This window comes from Suillus paluster (genome assembly GCF_016628075.1).
Source record: "Suillus paluster strain FC165 chromosome Unknown EDB91scaffold_15, whole genome shotgun sequence".
Lineage (NCBI taxonomy): Eukaryota > Fungi > Basidiomycota > Agaricomycetes > Boletales > Suillaceae > Suillus > Suillus paluster.
In genome coordinates this window covers 484,961-501,675 of record NW_024537575.1, presented here as the reverse complement: position 1 = coordinate 501,675, position 16,715 = coordinate 484,961, and the positions used below count along the sequence as shown (strand labels likewise).

The window sequence follows — 16,715 nt, the reverse complement described above, 5'->3', positions numbered from 1 at the left end:
TCGTTCGAGGTCTTTTTATTGGCTGTGCCCTGGGAATCCGCCCTAGTTGTCTATCGATAGCTTGGAGAAAAGGGCGAACGTCATGTGACTTTGACAATGAAATGGAAAGTCTCAAAGCAGGGTTCCCTAAAAGGAAATGGATTGACTGTCAAAGAAATCGCTGTTTCGTCGGTTCTTGCTCAGCTTCGTATTTTTCTTCTTGCTCGACGTTATCGCTTGGGTTCGTCGCACAGTACTGCAGTAGTCAGTTACTTTCGTTTCAAGGTCGATCTGATTGTTGCAAGTACTAGCACTTTCAATCATCCCAGGTACCGCTTTCTCTAGATTATTTACCGCATTCAAGTCGTACTCACAGATATCCAAGTTTCATATCTGTTGCTTCCAAAGGCCAACAGCGCATGGCCTTTGTCTGGTCCAAAGGCTAGATTTTCAACTCACTGCAGGAATTCAGTGACATTTTGACCCTTTTCGCATTAACGCACATCGTCCTCATTCATTTACCAAGGACGCTCATTTTCATTAATATGTCATACACAATCCCACAAGTGCGCAGACGTCCCACGAAGCTCACTCCGTCCGGAGTAAGGCCAAATTCTAATGTCGTTCGTGCATCTGTTCTCGAGACTGCTCTCGAGCTAGGTATCGCTCACAGCTCTACCGTCGCGAATTGGATATTCAATAGTCCCTTGCCTGAGGAGCTAGAAGAATTGGAGGATATTCCTCCTGAAATGGAGGCAGAAGAGGTACGTTGTCATTATCTCAGATATGATGTGACATTCAACGTCGCACTTCATTACTACTGCGTTCACCACACCAGACTTTGACGCCTGCCCTTACTTTTGGCTCACATACTGCGAGTGATGACTCGTCATCGATCCCCTCCCCGCAACACAACGTTGCATCCGCAAGGCAGATACACACGCACAAACCGAGCGTGTTCGATCCTGTCCACGTGCACTTCAATGATTTCGCTTCCGCGCAACTGACGCTATCTTTGCCTCCGCTGAGCACGCCTGCCCAAGGAAGAGAGACGTCCGGAAGCATATCATCTGGGAAGCCGTCGAATGATGTGGCACACCAATCGAGTGAAGATGTCACACGTCAGACTGATCGCAAATGCGCTACACCGAGTTCTGCCAAGTCTGAAGCGGGCTATGGGAGCGATGGTCAATACCTCTCTGATAGCGCTGGTCTCAAAAAGTCCGGCAAAGCAAAAGGCAAAATCAAGAAAGCAAAGCCTCCAGCCTTGGACTTGCATTCCGGATATGGAGGAGAGCCCGGGTATACTTCGGATGGGGGATATCTCTCTGCGTCGTCAAGCAAGTCACAAGGAAAGTCTAGTAAGGGGAAATCTCGGGCAATGGCCTTCTTTCGGAGGAAACCAAAGAAGTCGCAGCAACCCAGCGACGACGAAGATGACAACTATATCCCACCAGTCCCCGCGATACCTCCGATGCCAGTTCCTTCGAGTCCAAGGCCACTGAAGCATCTCACCGCAGCACCCTCATCCCCTACGCGATCTGGCTTCACCCCCCTCACTTTGAACTTTAACACCTCAACCCGAGCGGCGAGTCCTGTCTTACATTCAAGAAAAGACCGCACTAGTCCCCCGCCTGCTCGGGTAGTGTCACCTTCCCCCACACCTTCTCCTCGGCCATCCGAGCAGACAGTAAATTCTATACTGTCGCCTTCACCTTCGCCTCCGCCTCCATCCATGCCTGCTCTCGCTCTTCCGCTGGCGCCGATATCTCGCGCACCATCTCCTAGTACACCCCTTCGTGCAGTATCACCCCCTACCTCGAAATCTCCCGTCCGTTCATCCCCACTCCCCGCTCCCCGGCATATCAGCATACGACCCGCAGCTCCTCCACCAACGCAGCCATTACCGCAGCCACCTCCATTTCCTATGCAATCCACACCGTCACGAAGGGCCCCTGGACCGCCTCCCATGCAAGCACTACCTCCGGTACCAGTGCGTTCGGTTCCCATTCCGCCATCTACGCCTACGACGCCTTCTCGGAGACTGCCACCTTTCCGACCGGTTGCAGTTCCTGGCCCTACAGCTCCACTGGTCCCTCGCAGGAATCCACAAGGTCAGCCCCGTGTGGTATTTGCCCCTCGGCCGCAGCCCCCGCATACCGCATCTGATTCGGTCATCCCGCAATACATGCATGCAAACGCTGATGCTTCACCGAAGAGGTACCAGACCCACAGCGCCGCACCCAGCGATGAAAGCTTTGAGTCCCCATCAGCTAGCGCAGTACGGAGACAGCATTCGGACATGCCATCACCTCTGTTCCTACAACGGCGCATGCATGGCGTGCAGAGCTCCCCACGTCATCCACCACCGGATTCACCTCTGCCACAGGTTCCGAACGCACGCCCTATACATCCTTCAGCGTTTCCGTCGAAGTTCCACGAACATTTTTCGTCTGTGTCGTCGATGGGCCATACTTCAGCTGGCCTGCTGACCCCGCGCAGTGCGAGTGGGTCAGGTTCGTCGTCCGACCCGTCTGTTCGCTCCACACGCTCCTCCAACGCTCCGTCATTATCGACTTCTGATAGTCATGGCCGGTCGAGTCGCCATTCGGGGGGCGTCGTAGATACTGGTCCGGAGATGAGGTCCTCTTTCCGGTCAGAAACCAGTTACGGGAAGAGCACAGCCTCCATCTCTAGAGCGCATTCGCACTCGTCTATGCTCGATACTCGGAGTGATGTCAGTGCCAGCGTCTACGACGAGCGTTTGAGCACGTACGACGAGGAGGGGGGAAATGACCCCAAGGGCGCACAGGCTGACGACGAGGATGACGACGACGACGCATCGTTTTATCCCTCAGATGAGAAGACAGCTGGGAGGCTTACAATGTACCTCATCGAAAACGGCCGGGCTCTTGAGGAAGAGGAAGGAGATGTTTTCCCACCCCCATTACCGCCTCCGGTAGGAAGATACTTTTAAGTGTCGATGAGACGTCGGTATAGACATTCGCTTTAATTTATCTGCTGTTTATAGCTTTTTTTTGAGGGTCGCTCATTCGCTCGTTTTCTGTTTTTGTCTTCTTTTTGGCTTTTTTGATGATTTTAAATAATGGCACAAGACTCGAGAGACGTATGTGGTACGCTAGTGGCTGCTCGATGTAGCTGTGGTACTTACTGGTAGATACGATCTTGATAATAGCTTAATGGCTTGAATCTGGATGTGCCTGCAGCTCGTGTCATTGAACTTGATATCAGTGGGCACGTGTTGTTTGGCGTTTGTCTTCATCCCTTTCATTGAAACTCCGTCGATCTGGCACTGGAATTTGGAACGTTTCTAAATAGTCCTGTTCTCCTATTCGCAATAGAAGGAAGATATGGATAGATCACAAGTCTGGCTACCACCGGAGGCTAGGATCACGCACCAAAATGTAAGTAATCATCAATCATTGAAATATTGATCCAGAGTCTGGATTCTACTCCACCACGGGTGTGTCACAGTTTGATCGTGAATACTAAGCATCCCACAGTGTAGCTAGCCCTGGCAAGAATGTCAATCTCGAGCTGCAGTACCGTTATCACTAGCGCCAGTGCATGCAGACAGTCTATGCTACTCGGCTGTAGGTGGTTCACTTCGGCTGCAGTGCAGGGAGCGCCCATGAACCAGTCGGTATCAACACGTGGTTGTCATGATAGCAGATATCTTGGGCGGAACTAGCTGGCTCTCTCAGGGATCAATCGATCACCTCAGACTTTCCTGCCTCCGTTGTTCCGTTCCACTAGCTTTACTCTGCAGCTAATATCTTCCTCATGTCAAGAGCATCAAGCCCTTCCATACATAGCCCGGGGCCATCAAAGGAGACTAGCGTTGACAGCGCCAATAGCGATGAGCAGGCTTCGCCTGAGAATGATACCGCAGAGCCCACCAAGGAGTAAGTTAAGACATCCTGGAATATATCCCTCATTTGATAGCGGGACAGGGAGAAGGAAAGTTGTGAATCTTTGGCGGTAAAGGAGCCACCAGGGATGTGAGTATTTGTGCCCTGATGATTCTGGGTCCTCCTTAGCAGAACTTCAGCTCAAACACCCCTTCCCAGCCATCGGAACCTCACGTACAGGAAAGTACTTTCAAGATTTCACCTGACGGTGGCCTAGCTCTGTAAGTGCCACTCAATGATGATGTCAAACAAGCTCACGAAGTATGTCAGCGAGGCGGAAATGGGCGAAGTGCAGACGGAAAAGCCAACTTTAAGTGATGTGTGAGTGAAAAATATAAGACAAGCAATCGCAGCTGACGATATAGCCGCAGAGTAAATGTCATGGAGCGGGTGTTGGGTGTTCTCCAGGACTCGACAATTGCCTTGAAAGGTGGTAAGGATGACCGCTCTCGTTTCTGGGGAGTATACAAAAGAATCGCGGAGGAACACGACAGCGAATTCCTTGAGCGATACAACGGCGACATGGATATCGTGTTGGTCTTCGTAGGTTTCACATGCTCATCTATAACCCGTTTGAGACTGATGTTCGATAGTCCGGTCTTTTCTCTGCTGTCAGCACGTCTTTTATCGTAGCCATGGAGTATAAGCTCAGTCCTGACCCTACCGACACCACCAATGCCCTTCTCACGCAGCTCGTCCAAATCGGACTTGGCAACATCGCTGCAGCGGGCTCTACCCCCGCAACGCCAGCATCTACGTTTTCGCTGGCACTCTCGGATATAAGAATCCAAATGATCGCATATGCAAGCTTGTGCATGAGTTTACTTGCTGCGTTCGGGGCCGTACTAGGCAAACAGTGGCTCGGGTACTACAAGTCGAACAGATATGGCCGCGGGTTGCAGGAGGAATGAGGGAAGCGCAGACAAGAAAAATTTGACGGCATCATCACATGGTACTTTGATGCTGTCGTGCAATCGTTTCCGATCCTACTTCAGATCTCCCTTCTTCTCTTTGGGATCGCCCTCAGCGCCAACACGTGGTATAAGCAGCACAGCATCGCATGGGTCATCATTTCGACAACGGTCTTCGGATTTCTATTCTATTCCTTGACTGTGATGGCATCGTTGATATCACCCGCGTGTCCATTTCAGACGCCCGTATCGACGATTTTGCGCGTGTTTCGCATCGACAGTGAGCGCTCTTGTGATTTCTGGTGGTCGTTTCCAGTCTAAATGACATCGCAGGAGTACTACGGCTGGTGTTCAAACTAGCATCCAGGTATTTCCAACAGTTCACGACCTCGGTTTACGGCAAGTTACATTTTCTTACGCATGCACGCATTTTGGCCGTTGTTGTTAGGTGTGCTGCAGCGGCTGCGTAGTACCCTCAGGTCCAATTGGGCTCGATTATCTTGGGCACTGGCAGGTGATGTTCTTTGCTACGATCGCATAGGACACCCAGCGCTCATTTCGCTCCACAGACACTGCGTTTGCGGTCGGCTCATTCGCACAGGGCTGTCTCCACCCATTATTCGGTGCACTTCGTCACCTGATATCCTCCCTGGGTTCTTTGATTCTGCCCTCCCGGACAAAGGTCATAGACTCTGAAGCACAACCGCTGGACCAGAGCGTGTCAGTCAATAATCAATCTCCCCTTAACCTCAACCTCCCGGACATACCCACCAGCTGTCTCGAAGCACCTAGCATCCTGTGGCTGCTCGAGACATCCACTGATCCTGAAGTATTTCTCGCCGCTGCTAGCCTTGTTCCGCAGGTCGAATGGCCCCTGGATCTTGACATCTCAGACACGCTGCATCAACTGTATGATATTTATACAAACTGCTTGGATGTTCAGCGGCACATTGTACCGTCGTTGAAGGAGAAGGCATCGGCATGTATAATGGCTCTGAGTCATCTATACTGCGGACGAGTTCTTCGGGAACATCCCGGCCATGGTGAATTTCTTGTCCAGGGGAGCAGAGACTATCTGGTTTTGGAACGGATGTGGCGTCAGTGTGCGTCCACAGATAAGGCGGTGCTTATGACGGCTACCCAGCTGTCTGCTCCGGACGGTCATTCAATCTTGTGGTACCCTTTACAACACCTACTGCCGGCCGGTTCCGACTCTGTCGCTGAGCGGTTATCACATGCTCTGCCTTACCACTTTTTCACTGGAAAAGCGGACGAAGACATAGAAACACTCGCCATAGCAGTGATATCAAAACTGCTATCCTCTCCATCTCCGCCGACTCAGATCATAGCCAATTGCGCACTTCTTGCTTGCATCATGGTCGGGGTTCAGTTTGACAAGAAGGACATAGTTCGGATTGATAAAAGGTGCTATTGGCTCATTCGGTCTCTTCCACTATATTTAACGAAGATATTATGTAGTTCTGCTCTGCCTCGACTCACGGAGCCTCTCTTGCAGCAGTTCCAACAGGCTCTCTGGGAATGCGATCTAGGCGATCTCGACAGCGACAGCACAGGAGTTGCACGTCGACCATGGCAACTCCTCGATGTCATCTGTCGCATGCTCAAGCTTGTTCCATCTTATGACCGTTCACTCCACACGATGCAGAACCTGAACGTGTGCAAGAGGATTTATTCACGAGTGAGGTCATCCGAACAAGATGATCCATCGGGTTCATGGGCAGCTCTGCGAAATGCACTCCACTTCACGTTCACCGCTGCCAAGGTATCCCGGGACCCTGCCGTGTGGTATCCTCGGGTTTCGCTGTCCGAAGACGATTCCCACTCGCCAGAAGACTTCGACTGGCTGGTTGATTACCTCGACTACATTTATTTCGACGACCACGAGACGGCAGGTGACATCCTTTTGCTACTGGGTAGGATGGGAGTGACCTGCAGCCCTCCTAAACAATATATGTTTACCGAGAGGCTCATTGCCTGCATGGGCAGTAGCATGCCTCGCCGTTTACATCATGCTGCCCTTTGCACTGCTCACAGTGCCCGGGAAGTCTTTGCCTCGATCAATGCCATTGATGATGCGATGCTATGGGACATGGTTTTGACCAAGTTCTCCCCTGCTGTTCTGACCGTGGTTTCTCCGCGACTGGGTGCAACACCTGCCGATGGTCCTGACCGCACCTTTGATTATAACTCCGACCGGTGCTATCTCCAACTGGTCTTTGCCCTCGCGAGGAATGCCAACTGGCACCTCCGTTTGTCTGGGGATGGCCATATAGATCGATGCATTAGCATGATTATAGTGTGCTGTGGGCCGTACACGTTTGAGGATGCATTTTACCTAGCTGGTATCTTCCTCCGAATCGCATCTGAACAGGCGTCAGTTACATCGCTCGAGTCTCACATATTGCAGTAACATATCTCCGTATTATATGAGTGAATGGATGTGCATAATATCCCATATGATACGGGCCAGCGGACCATGGGCCGAAGGTAGATATATCCTCGACTATGACGGATGGGCCGGGAGTGTTATTATTCCTGATGGAGACGGGTGGGTCCATGTAGGGAATATGTAGAGTAGATGAGTGGGCCGATGGACATGAATATTCAATAGACGGATGGGCCGAGGTAGTTGGATATTATGTAGATGGGTTTACCAAGGTAGATGTGTATCAAATAGCTGGGTATGTCAAGGGTGCTTGTTATCACATAGACGGGTGGGCCCAGATATATATCATGTTAGACGGGTGGGCCGACGAATTAAGATTATTTTGTAGATGGGTGGGCTGACATATTGGTATTATTTTGTAGACGGGTGGGCCGAGGGAGTGGTGAAATATTTATTATATATACGGGTGGGCCGAGGGAGCGGTAAAATATTTATTATATATACGGGTGATCCGAAGGTAGTCGTATATTGCGTAGACGGGTAGGCCAACGTGGGGGTATATAATATAGACGGGTGGGCCGAGAGAGCAATTTATTAGATATTATATAGATGGGTGGGCCGAGGTAGTTGGATATCACATATACGGGTGGGCCCAGATACATATCATATAGACATATGGGCCGAGGTGGTAGTATATTATATAGACATATGGGCCGAGGTAGTAGTATATTATATAGATGGGTGGGCTGAGATGGTTGATATCATATCCACAGGCCGGGTAACATCTATCGAGTTCCAGGTAACATCTATCGAGTTCTGGGTAACATCAATTGATGTCCAGGTAACTAATATCGAGTTCCAGGTAACTAATATCGACTTCCGGGTAACATCTATTGATGTCCGGGTAACTAATATTGAGTTCCAGGTAACTAATATTGACTTCTGGGTATTTCATAAATTGAACAAATCACCAAGTACCGAGTACTGAGTTCCGGGCATCGAGTGCTGGGCATCAAGCACCGAAACACGAAACTAAAATACAACATTTTGTAAATTGAACAAATCACCAAGAACCTAGTACCGAGCTCCGGGCACTGAGTTCTGGGCATCGAGTTCTGGGCATTGAGCACCGAAACACAAAACTAAAATACAACATTTCATAAATTGAACAAATCACCAAGTACCAAGCACCAAGTTCCGGGCACCGAGTGCTGAGTACCGAGTTCCGGGCATCGAGTACCGAGTGCCGAAACCCAGCACTCGGCACTCGGTACTCGATACCCGGAACTCGGTACTCGTGCTGAATATATTGGTAGATCTTAACCTATTGATGTCATGAGACTATGGATAGACTCCCCTAGACAAGGGCTACAACTTTAGTTTTCATCGAAAAAGTTCCCATGGTCTACAATATCGAGTACCGAGCACCGAGCACCGAGTACCAAGCACCAAGCACCAAGCACCAAGCACCAAGCACAGAATACTCGGTACTCAGTACTTAGTACTCAGTTCCCGGTACTTGATACACAATGCTGAATATCTTGGTACTCAACTGAGCACCAAGCACCAAGCACCAAGCACCACACACCAAGCACCAAGCACTGGGCACTGGGCACCAAGCACCAAGCACCAGGCACCAAGCACCGGGCACTGGGCACTGGGCACCAAGCACCAAGCACTGAATACTCAGTACTCGGCACTCGGTACTTAGTACTCAGTTCCCGGTACTTGATACTCAATGCTCAATATCTTGGTAGATCTTAACCTATTGGTGTCATGAGACTATGGATAGACTCCCCTTGACAAGGGCTACAATTTTGATTTTTATCTACATAGTTCCCACAGTCAAAGTGCTTTCTTGAACCCTCCATTTGCAAGTATTTTGCTTATATCCTACCGGGATCTTAACCTATTGATGTCACGAGACCATGGATAGACTCCCCTAGACAAGGGCTACAACTTTAGTTTTCATCGAAAAAGTTCCCATGGTCTACAATATTGAGTCCCAAGCACCGGGCACCAGGCACCAGGCACCGGGCACCAAGTACCGAGCACCAAGCACTGAATACTCGGTACTCGGTACTTGGTACTCAACTGAGCACCGAGCACCGAGCACCGAGCACCGAGCACTGAGCACTGAGTACCGAGCACCGAGCACCGAGTACCGAGCACCAAGCACCGAGTACTGAGCACCGAGCACCGACTACCGACTACCGAGCACCGAGCACCAGGCAGATATTTATCTAAGGCAGATATTCATCTAAAAAGTTCCTATGGTCAAAGTGCTTTCTTGAACACTCCATTTGCAAGTATTTTGCTTATATCTTACTAGGATCTTAACCTATTGATGTCATGAGACTATAGATAGACTCCCCTAGACAAGGGCTACAACTTTGGTTTTCATCGAAAAAGTTCCCACGGTCTACAATATTGAGTACCGAGCACCGAACACCGACTACCGAGCACCGAGCACCGACTACCGAGCACCAAGCACTGAGCACCAAGCACCGGGCAGATATTTATCTACAAAGTTCCCATGGTCAAAGTGCTTTCTTGAACACTCCATTTGCAAGTATTTTGTTTATATCTTACTAGGATCTTAACCTATTGATGTCATGAGACTATGGATAGACTCCCCTAGACAAGGGCTACAACTTTGGTTTTCATCGAAAAAGTTCCCACGGTCTACAATATTGAGTACCGAGCACCGAGTACCGAGCACCGAGCACTGACTACCGAGCACCGAGCACCGGGCAGATATTTATCTAAAAAGTTCCCATGGTCAAAGTGCTTTCTTGAACACTCCATTTGCAAGTATTTTGCTTATATCTTACTAGGATCTTAACCTATTGATGTCATGAGACTATGGATAGACTCCCCTAGACAAGGGCTACAACTTTGGTTTTCATCGAAAAAGTTCCCACGGTCTACAATATCAAGTACCGAGCACCGAGCTCTGAATACTTGGTACTTGGTACCTACTTGATACTCAGACCTCGGTACTCAGTATACAATGCTGAATCTCTTGGTACTCAACTGAGCACTGAGTACTGACTACCGAGCATTTAGTATATTGAGTATTGAGTATTGAGTACCAAACATTAAGTACTGAATATTGAGTACCAAGCACCGAGCACTGAATACTCAGTACTCGGTACCTAGGGAACTGCATGGGTAAACCCGCGGGTATGGAGAGTCATACCTGTACCCGTACCCGGAGATATACCCATACCCGTGGTGCGGGTACGGGTTTTACTATGGGTATCGACATAACGGACCCGGGGTATTACCCGCAAGGGGTATACCTGTGGGTCACTATGAAGAGCATTGTAATGAATAGTACTACTAGGATACTAACAACAAATGTAATACTATTCTACCTGGATTCTGTCCCAACCCTCATCCATTGCTTCCTCTTCGCCAATGACATCTGGGAGCTTAGAGGCACGAATGATATCCTCAGATTCGACAAGGCCCAACTCGCTCCATAAGCCAACACAAAGCAGTGCGCGCATTGACTGCGCTGATAAACGATTTCTGACGTGTGACAGGACAAGACGCCCGTGACTGAAGAGACGTTCAACGTCTACAGAAGTTGCTATAGGCAATATAAGCTTACAAGGTATTAAAAATAATAATGCCACATACCAGGGATAGTTAGATAGTCAATGGCCATGTGCGACAGGCAGGGGAATGATTTGTGATGTTCGCGCCACCAAGCAATAGGGTTGGTGACATGTTCCACGTCCGTACTAAGGTAATGGTCGAGTTCGGAGCCTGAGTTAGTAGGTTTGGGGGCTACAAGTGCTGGGAGATTGTCAAAAATGTTGTCGCTCTAAGATTGAGTCAGTACAAACACTAAGTAAAAAGCAAATAGAAAAACACCATCAATATATCACCATTTGACTCCAAGATGTCCTCCTCACACCCGAAATCAGAGTCGTCATCGAGTGACAGGTACGAACGTTTGAATTCTTCACGCACAAGTTGCTCCGCAGTTTGGATCCAGTCGTCTTCCCAGTGTGCTGCCTTGAAGTATGATAGTTTATGTTTGGGATGTAACACTAGTATAATAATATTAACTGTCAGTAGAAACTAGAAAAAAAAGAATAGAACTTACCCATTGCGATTTGATATGTGTGAGACCTGTCTGTGAGCTGATAGTACCGGTTGAGTGTCTTTTTGCGAGCCGAACTGCCGAATGAATTGAGGGCAGATATTTCTTGTTGCGTGAATAGGAGGTGAGCATCTTGTCGACGTGATCCATTGCTGGGATCACTGTCGCAAGGTTAGGTGTTGCACGCGAGAAGTAAAGTGTGGCGTCCTTTAGAATCTAACAAGAGCAAACAATGTAGCATAAGCATGTGTGACATCGGAAAAGGAGCACGCACCTTAAGTACATCCCTCAATTGTCCTAGTATCGCCCACTCATCATCCTCCAACTCATACTTCCGTAAACCTAAGTCCCGCCGTTGTGTAACGGCATTCACGGCTTCACGATGGTCCAGCGCATAGTCCAACATATCGAACGTCGAATTCCAGCGTGTGGCCACATCACGTGGCATGAGGGTTTGGGGTTCCGACAAGTCCCTCAGGATGCCATGCCACGCAGGAAGGACAATAGTAGTCGAGTGTATGATCTTGTATGCGAGCTTGCGCACCTGGGGAATAAGCTGAGTTCAATGGCGAGTTTTCTTTTGTTGCATGCACTTACCTTGACAAGCGCTAACTTAATCGGTTGAATCTCTTTGTTCAGTGCGACCCGCTCACCCTCATCCAACAACTCAACCTCATCGACAAATCCGTCATCATTATCTACATCATCTGTCATCCGTCATCCCTGGATCCTCTTCGACCTCCGCGCTGAGTTCTTCCAGCTCCAGCTCCATGTCAGTACTATCAACTTGGTCGGCTCCTTGTTTCTTCACATCGAACTTGCGGATCAATGATTTTGCTACCAGGTTTACCGTGTGGAGGAAGCACCTCGTGTGTGTCACTGCTCCGCCAAACTCCAGCACTTTATCACTCAGTTCGCGAATCATCGTGTCATTGTTGGACGCATTATCGCAAGTAATACTCAGGATCTGTGCGCCATAGATTTAGTTGCATGTAAGTGTGTTTTGTTTTTGTGAACATACCTTTTCTGATATGCTGAATTCTTCTAGCGTCTTTGCAAACGTCTCCGCAAGCTCTTCGCCAGTGTGGGACTATGAACCTCTTAGCTCACACACACCTACTAGATAGGTAAGTTTTTACCTTCGTGACTTCAACCACGTCTAATGGTATGCTTAGCAGCTCCCCCTCATGCTCGAAATGGGCCGAAAACGCGACCAATGCACGATGGTTGGGCGATGACCAACCATCAGTGGTAAAATTAATTTTGCCGTCATATTCCTGGTATGTCTTGATTATCTGTCTTTAAATTAATGAAAAATCACTCACCTGTAGCATTGTAGCAACACGCTGTCGAGTTCGCACAAAGACTTGCCGCACATCACGCGAAACAGTGGATGGGGAAGGTATGTAGTATTCGGGCCTCCCCGTCTTCATCAGTGACTGAAATGCACGGTCCTTGACAATGTCAAATGGACGCAGGCTCTCGGACACCCAGCGCACAATTTCGGCCCTGAAGCCAGATGCTTTCTCAGATTCCCAAGACTCTGATGAGACTTTGTTCATACCTCGTTTCTGCACGTGTATGTTGACGGTGCGAGTATGTAACTTTCCCTTTCCCTTTGCATTCGAATGATGCAGTGATTGATCCGTTTTGCAGGAAACTACCAACAATCTCTTGGCGCACCTCATTGGCATCCTTGGCCTGATCAGCAGCTTTCAACACTTCGTCACCCCAGCACGAACGCACGTGCTTCCGCATGTTACCAGTCGAGCGGGCATCACCTTTGTCAAGGTACCGCCGCACTTTGGTCTTGCACCTGTTGGCTTGGCACTTGAAATCATGAGCGCGGCGGCCATTAATTTTGATAATCTGCGGTGTCGGATCAAAAAATGCGTAAACTGGTGAGTTCCAATCTTTCATTAGGCGTTCTGTTTTGTACTCGATTAATATAATATTCATATCAAGGTTATTGCACATATGGAGCTCGTCTTCTGCCATCTCATCAGCTTCGTTGTCGGCCTCTGATACTGTGGTAATGGTCTCAGTTCTGTTGTTGTCGTCTTCGTACAATGCATTCTCTTCCTCCTCGGTACGCACAACAGCACGCCGACTCAAAACCGACTCTGGACGTGGAGACAATGATGCTGTTAATGAAGCTGTGACAGGCCTATTTTTGTCAACTGGCTCGTCTTCGTCTGCAGATCCTGCACCATTGGTGGGAGTGTTACCAGGCAGTAGGGTTTTTTTTGCCTTCTTCAGGTTCATGTTCTGACTATCTCCACTGCCATCATTTGCCCGCTTCTTCAACGAAGTTCTGATAGTCTTCTCTTCTAGAGCGGCTTTGGCCTTCCCAGTCATTTTGATAACTTGTTTGGCTGTGGCTGAGGTGAGCTGCATGATGGGCAGTACTAGTAGGTGATGAAGGTTTGCGAGTGTCACGCAGGACATTTATATTCGTCTTTAGAGTTTGACAGTTTCTTTAGAGTTTGACAGTTTTTGACTTGTTTAGGTAGTCAAAATTTATTTAGATGCCGCACCAATTTTTATTGACACCCGTGGCAGGGGTACGGGTAGGGGTATGGGTACCATGACCCCAGACCCATACCCGTACCCCAGTGATACCCGTACCCGTGACCCGTGCAGGTTACCCGTACCCGTGCAGTACCCTATCAGTACCTACTCAATACTCAATACTTGGTACTCGGTACTTGATACTCAATGCTCAGTACCTACTCAATACTCAATACTTGGTACTTGGTACTTGATACTCAATGCTGAATATCTTGGTACTCACCTGAGCACTAAGCACTGAGTACTGACTACCAAGTATTTAGTATTTAGTATCAAGTACCGAGTATTGAGTACCAAGCACCAAGCACTGAATACTTGGCACTCAGTACCTACCTGATACTCAACACTCAGTACTCAGTAATTGGTACCTACTCAATACTCAATACTCTGTACTCAGCACTGAGCACTGAGCACTGAGCACTGAGCACTGAGTTCTGACTACCAAGTATTGAGTACTGAGTATCAAGTACTGAGCACTGAGCACTGAATACTTGGTACTCGGTACCTACTTGATACTCAAGTACCTGTATAGTGTACCCTCCCTCAGATACATCATATCACTGGACCAGGACACCTACACGATCCTTCTACAGCAACAAAAATTGATAAATCATGTGTTTCACATTTCTCATGTTTCTGACTGCTCTATCCTTGCATAAATAATCCAATATATTCATATATCATTAGCATAGCATATATACTTGCTTTTCATGACCAGGATCAGCTCAAAATATGCTGTTGCTTTGAGATGGTGTATATACTTGATATTTCTACTGATAAAATGCCCATATCTCTGAATTATTGAACTTTAATGATCAGACACCTAGAGTATATTTCACATATATTCAGTATGATGGATCTAAAATTACAGAAAGATCCACCAGGAATTGAGAGCTGGGGAAGTGAAATAGATAAGAAATCGAGTGTGGGAAACGTCAAAGCTCAAATGCCCCAAACATCGAAAATGGTCAGTTGGTGTATCCTTGGCTATGGGCAACCAATTCAAACACTTCTATGCCACATCCCTCCCACCAACACTCTACCCTCAGGGCAGTATGCAGTATAGGTTCCTTAGGTAGTCCACCATGTATCCTACACATTTTTAATGAAATCTTCAACCTGTATCATATATAAATGTGACTTTGTGTGAACAGATGTCAATTGTCACTTTTCACACATATATTGTTTTGCTTGTCATTCACTCAATCCTGGATGGATCTTTCTAAGCCTTTAAGGCTATCATTTACCATGTGGGCTTTTGATCAGTAGAAATATCCCCTTTACATCAGATCTCAAATTTCCGGCCTAAATATCACTGATCCTTAGCATAATGAATGTAATAATGACAGTCTATGAGTGACTTGGATAATCTGTGTAAGGGTAGGGTGGTAAAACATATCAAAATGTCACAATTGTAATTTGTCAAGTGTTGTTCCTATGGAAGGATCATGTAGGTGTCCTGGTCTATCTATATGATGTATCTACTACCAATATACATAGAAATAGACCCCATACCTGGGTGCTTGGTGCTCAGTAGTGGGTACTCAGTGTGCTCAGTGCTTAGTTGAGTACCAAGATATTCAGCATTGAGTATCAAGTACTGGGAACTGAGTACCAAGTACCAAGTTTTGAGTATCGAGTAGGTACTGAGTACCGAGTATTCGGTGCTTGGTGCGCGGTATTCAATTTTATAGACCGTGGGAACTTTTTCGATGAAAATCAAAGTTGTAGCCCATGTCAAGGGGAGTCTATCCATGATCTCATGACATCAATAGGTTAATATCCTAGTGAGGTATAAGCAAAATACTCGAAAATGAAGGGTTCAAAAGTGTTAAGGTACATATTGAGTAGTGAGTAGGTACCAAGATATTCAGCATCGAGTATCAAGTACTGAGTACCAAGTATTGAGTATTGAGTAGGTACCAAGCATCGAGTATCAAGTACCGAGTCCCAAGTATTCAGTGCTCGGTGCCTGGTGCCTGGTGCTCGGTGCTCGGTACTCAACATTGTAGACCGTGGGAACTTTTTCGATGAAAACCAAAGTTGTAGCCCTTGTCTAGGGGAGTCTATCCATGGTCTCATGACATCAATAGGTTAAGATCCTGGTAGGATATAAGCAAAATACTTGCAAATGGAGGGTTCAAGAAAGCACTTTGACTGTGGGAACTATGTAGATAAAAATCAAAATTGTAGCCCTTGTCAAGGGGAGTCTATCCATAGTCTCATGACATCAATAGGTTAAGATCTACCAAGATATTCAGCATTAAGTATTAAGTACTGGGAACTGAGTATATTAAGCACCGGGAACTGAGTACTAAGTACTGAGTACCGAGTATTCAGTGCTCGGTGCTTGGTGCTCGATGCTCAGTGCCCGGTGCTCAGTGCTTGGTGCTCGGTAGTTGGTACTCAGTGCTCAGTGCTCAGTTGAGTACCAAGATATTCAGCATTGAGTATCAAGTACTGGGAACTTAGTACCGAGTACCAAGTTTTGAGTATTGAGTACTGAGTATTCAGTGCTCAGAGCTTGGTACTCGATATTCTAGACCGTGGGAACTTTTTTGATGAAAACCACAGTTGTAGCCCTTGTCTAGGGGAGTCTATCCGTAGTCTCATGACATCAATAGGTTAAGATCTACCAATATATTCAGCATCAAGTATCAAGTACTAGGAACTGAGTGCCAAGTACCGAGTACTAAGTTTTGAGTATCAAGTAGGTACCGAGTACCAAGTATTCAGTGCTTGGAGCTTTCGATGGCAGGGATGGAGCCCACACCCTTAAAAATTGTGGATCCCTCTGA

General features: G+C 47.7%; 5 protein-coding genes across 5 annotated transcripts; 3 read left to right on the top strand and 2 right to left on the bottom strand.

Annotated features, from left to right (window-relative positions):
• The first annotated feature begins 424 nt into the window (after positions 1-424).
• Positions 425-3,316, top strand: EDB91DRAFT_173623 (uncharacterized protein). Its single transcript, XM_041326316.1, has 3 exons — positions 425-743; positions 818-2,856; positions 2,910-3,316. Exons 1-3 carry the CDS (start codon positions 525-527, stop codon positions 2,977-2,979), a joined length of 2,328 nt encoding a protein of 775 aa, XP_041179223.1. The 5' UTR covers positions 425-524; the 3' UTR covers positions 2,980-3,316.
• A 542-nt stretch (positions 3,317-3,858) lies between these two features.
• EDB91DRAFT_173604 (uncharacterized protein) lies at positions 3,859-4,924 on the top strand. Its single transcript, XM_041326315.1, has 6 exons — positions 3,859-3,905; positions 3,954-4,001; positions 4,071-4,132; positions 4,182-4,232; positions 4,283-4,454; positions 4,505-4,924. Exons 4-6 carry the CDS (start codon positions 4,192-4,194, stop codon positions 4,820-4,822), a joined length of 531 nt encoding a protein of 176 aa, XP_041179222.1. The 5' UTR covers positions 3,859-3,905; positions 3,954-4,001; positions 4,071-4,132; positions 4,182-4,191; the 3' UTR covers positions 4,823-4,924.
• On the top strand, positions 4,834-6,534 carry EDB91DRAFT_1200036 (uncharacterized protein; the record flags this gene model as incomplete). The annotated part of the gene is made up of 5 exons (XM_041320644.1): positions 4,834-5,102; positions 5,156-5,221; positions 5,271-5,336; positions 5,392-6,247; positions 6,302-6,534. Coding segments are annotated over exons 1-5 (1,296 nt in total), but the record flags the coding sequence as incomplete, so codon positions are not given.
• A 5,623-nt stretch (positions 6,535-12,157) lies between these two features.
• Positions 12,158-12,316, bottom strand: EDB91DRAFT_1037560 (uncharacterized protein; the record flags this gene model as incomplete). Its single annotated transcript, XM_041312835.1, has 1 exon — positions 12,158-12,316. A coding segment is annotated over one exon (159 nt), but the record flags the coding sequence as incomplete, so codon positions are not given.
• A 136-nt stretch (positions 12,317-12,452) lies between these two features.
• On the bottom strand, positions 12,453-13,305 carry EDB91DRAFT_1050146 (uncharacterized protein; the record flags this gene model as incomplete). Its single annotated transcript, XM_041313513.1, has 3 exons — positions 12,453-12,623; positions 12,672-12,855; positions 12,911-13,305. 3 exons carry the CDS (start codon positions 13,303-13,305, stop codon positions 12,453-12,455), a joined length of 750 nt encoding a protein of 249 aa, XP_041179219.1.
• Positions 13,306-16,715: the final 3,410 nt, after the last annotated feature.

Bases quoted from the DNA above. Each gene is read 5' to 3' on its own strand.
- EDB91DRAFT_173623 (XM_041326316.1), top strand. From the start codon at position 525: ATGTCATACACAATCCCACAAGTGCGCAGACGTCCCACGAAGCTCACT. The intron at 744-817 runs GTACGTTGTCAT...TCACCACACCAG, and splicing joins CTGAAATGGAGGCAGAAGAG to ACTTTGACGCCTGCCCTTAC. The intron at 2,857-2,909 runs GCTTACAATGTA...AAGAGGAAGGAG, and splicing joins GATGAGAAGACAGCTGGGAG to ATGTTTTCCCACCCCCATTA.
- EDB91DRAFT_173604 (XM_041326315.1), top strand. From the start codon at position 4,192: ATGGGCGAAGTGCAGACGGAAAAGCCAACTTTAAGTGATGT. The intron at 4,233-4,282 runs GTGAGTGAAAAA...ATATAGCCGCAG, and splicing joins AAGCCAACTTTAAGTGATGT to AGTAAATGTCATGGAGCGGG. The intron at 4,455-4,504 runs GTAGGTTTCACA...GATGTTCGATAG, and splicing joins TGGATATCGTGTTGGTCTTC to TCCGGTCTTTTCTCTGCTGT.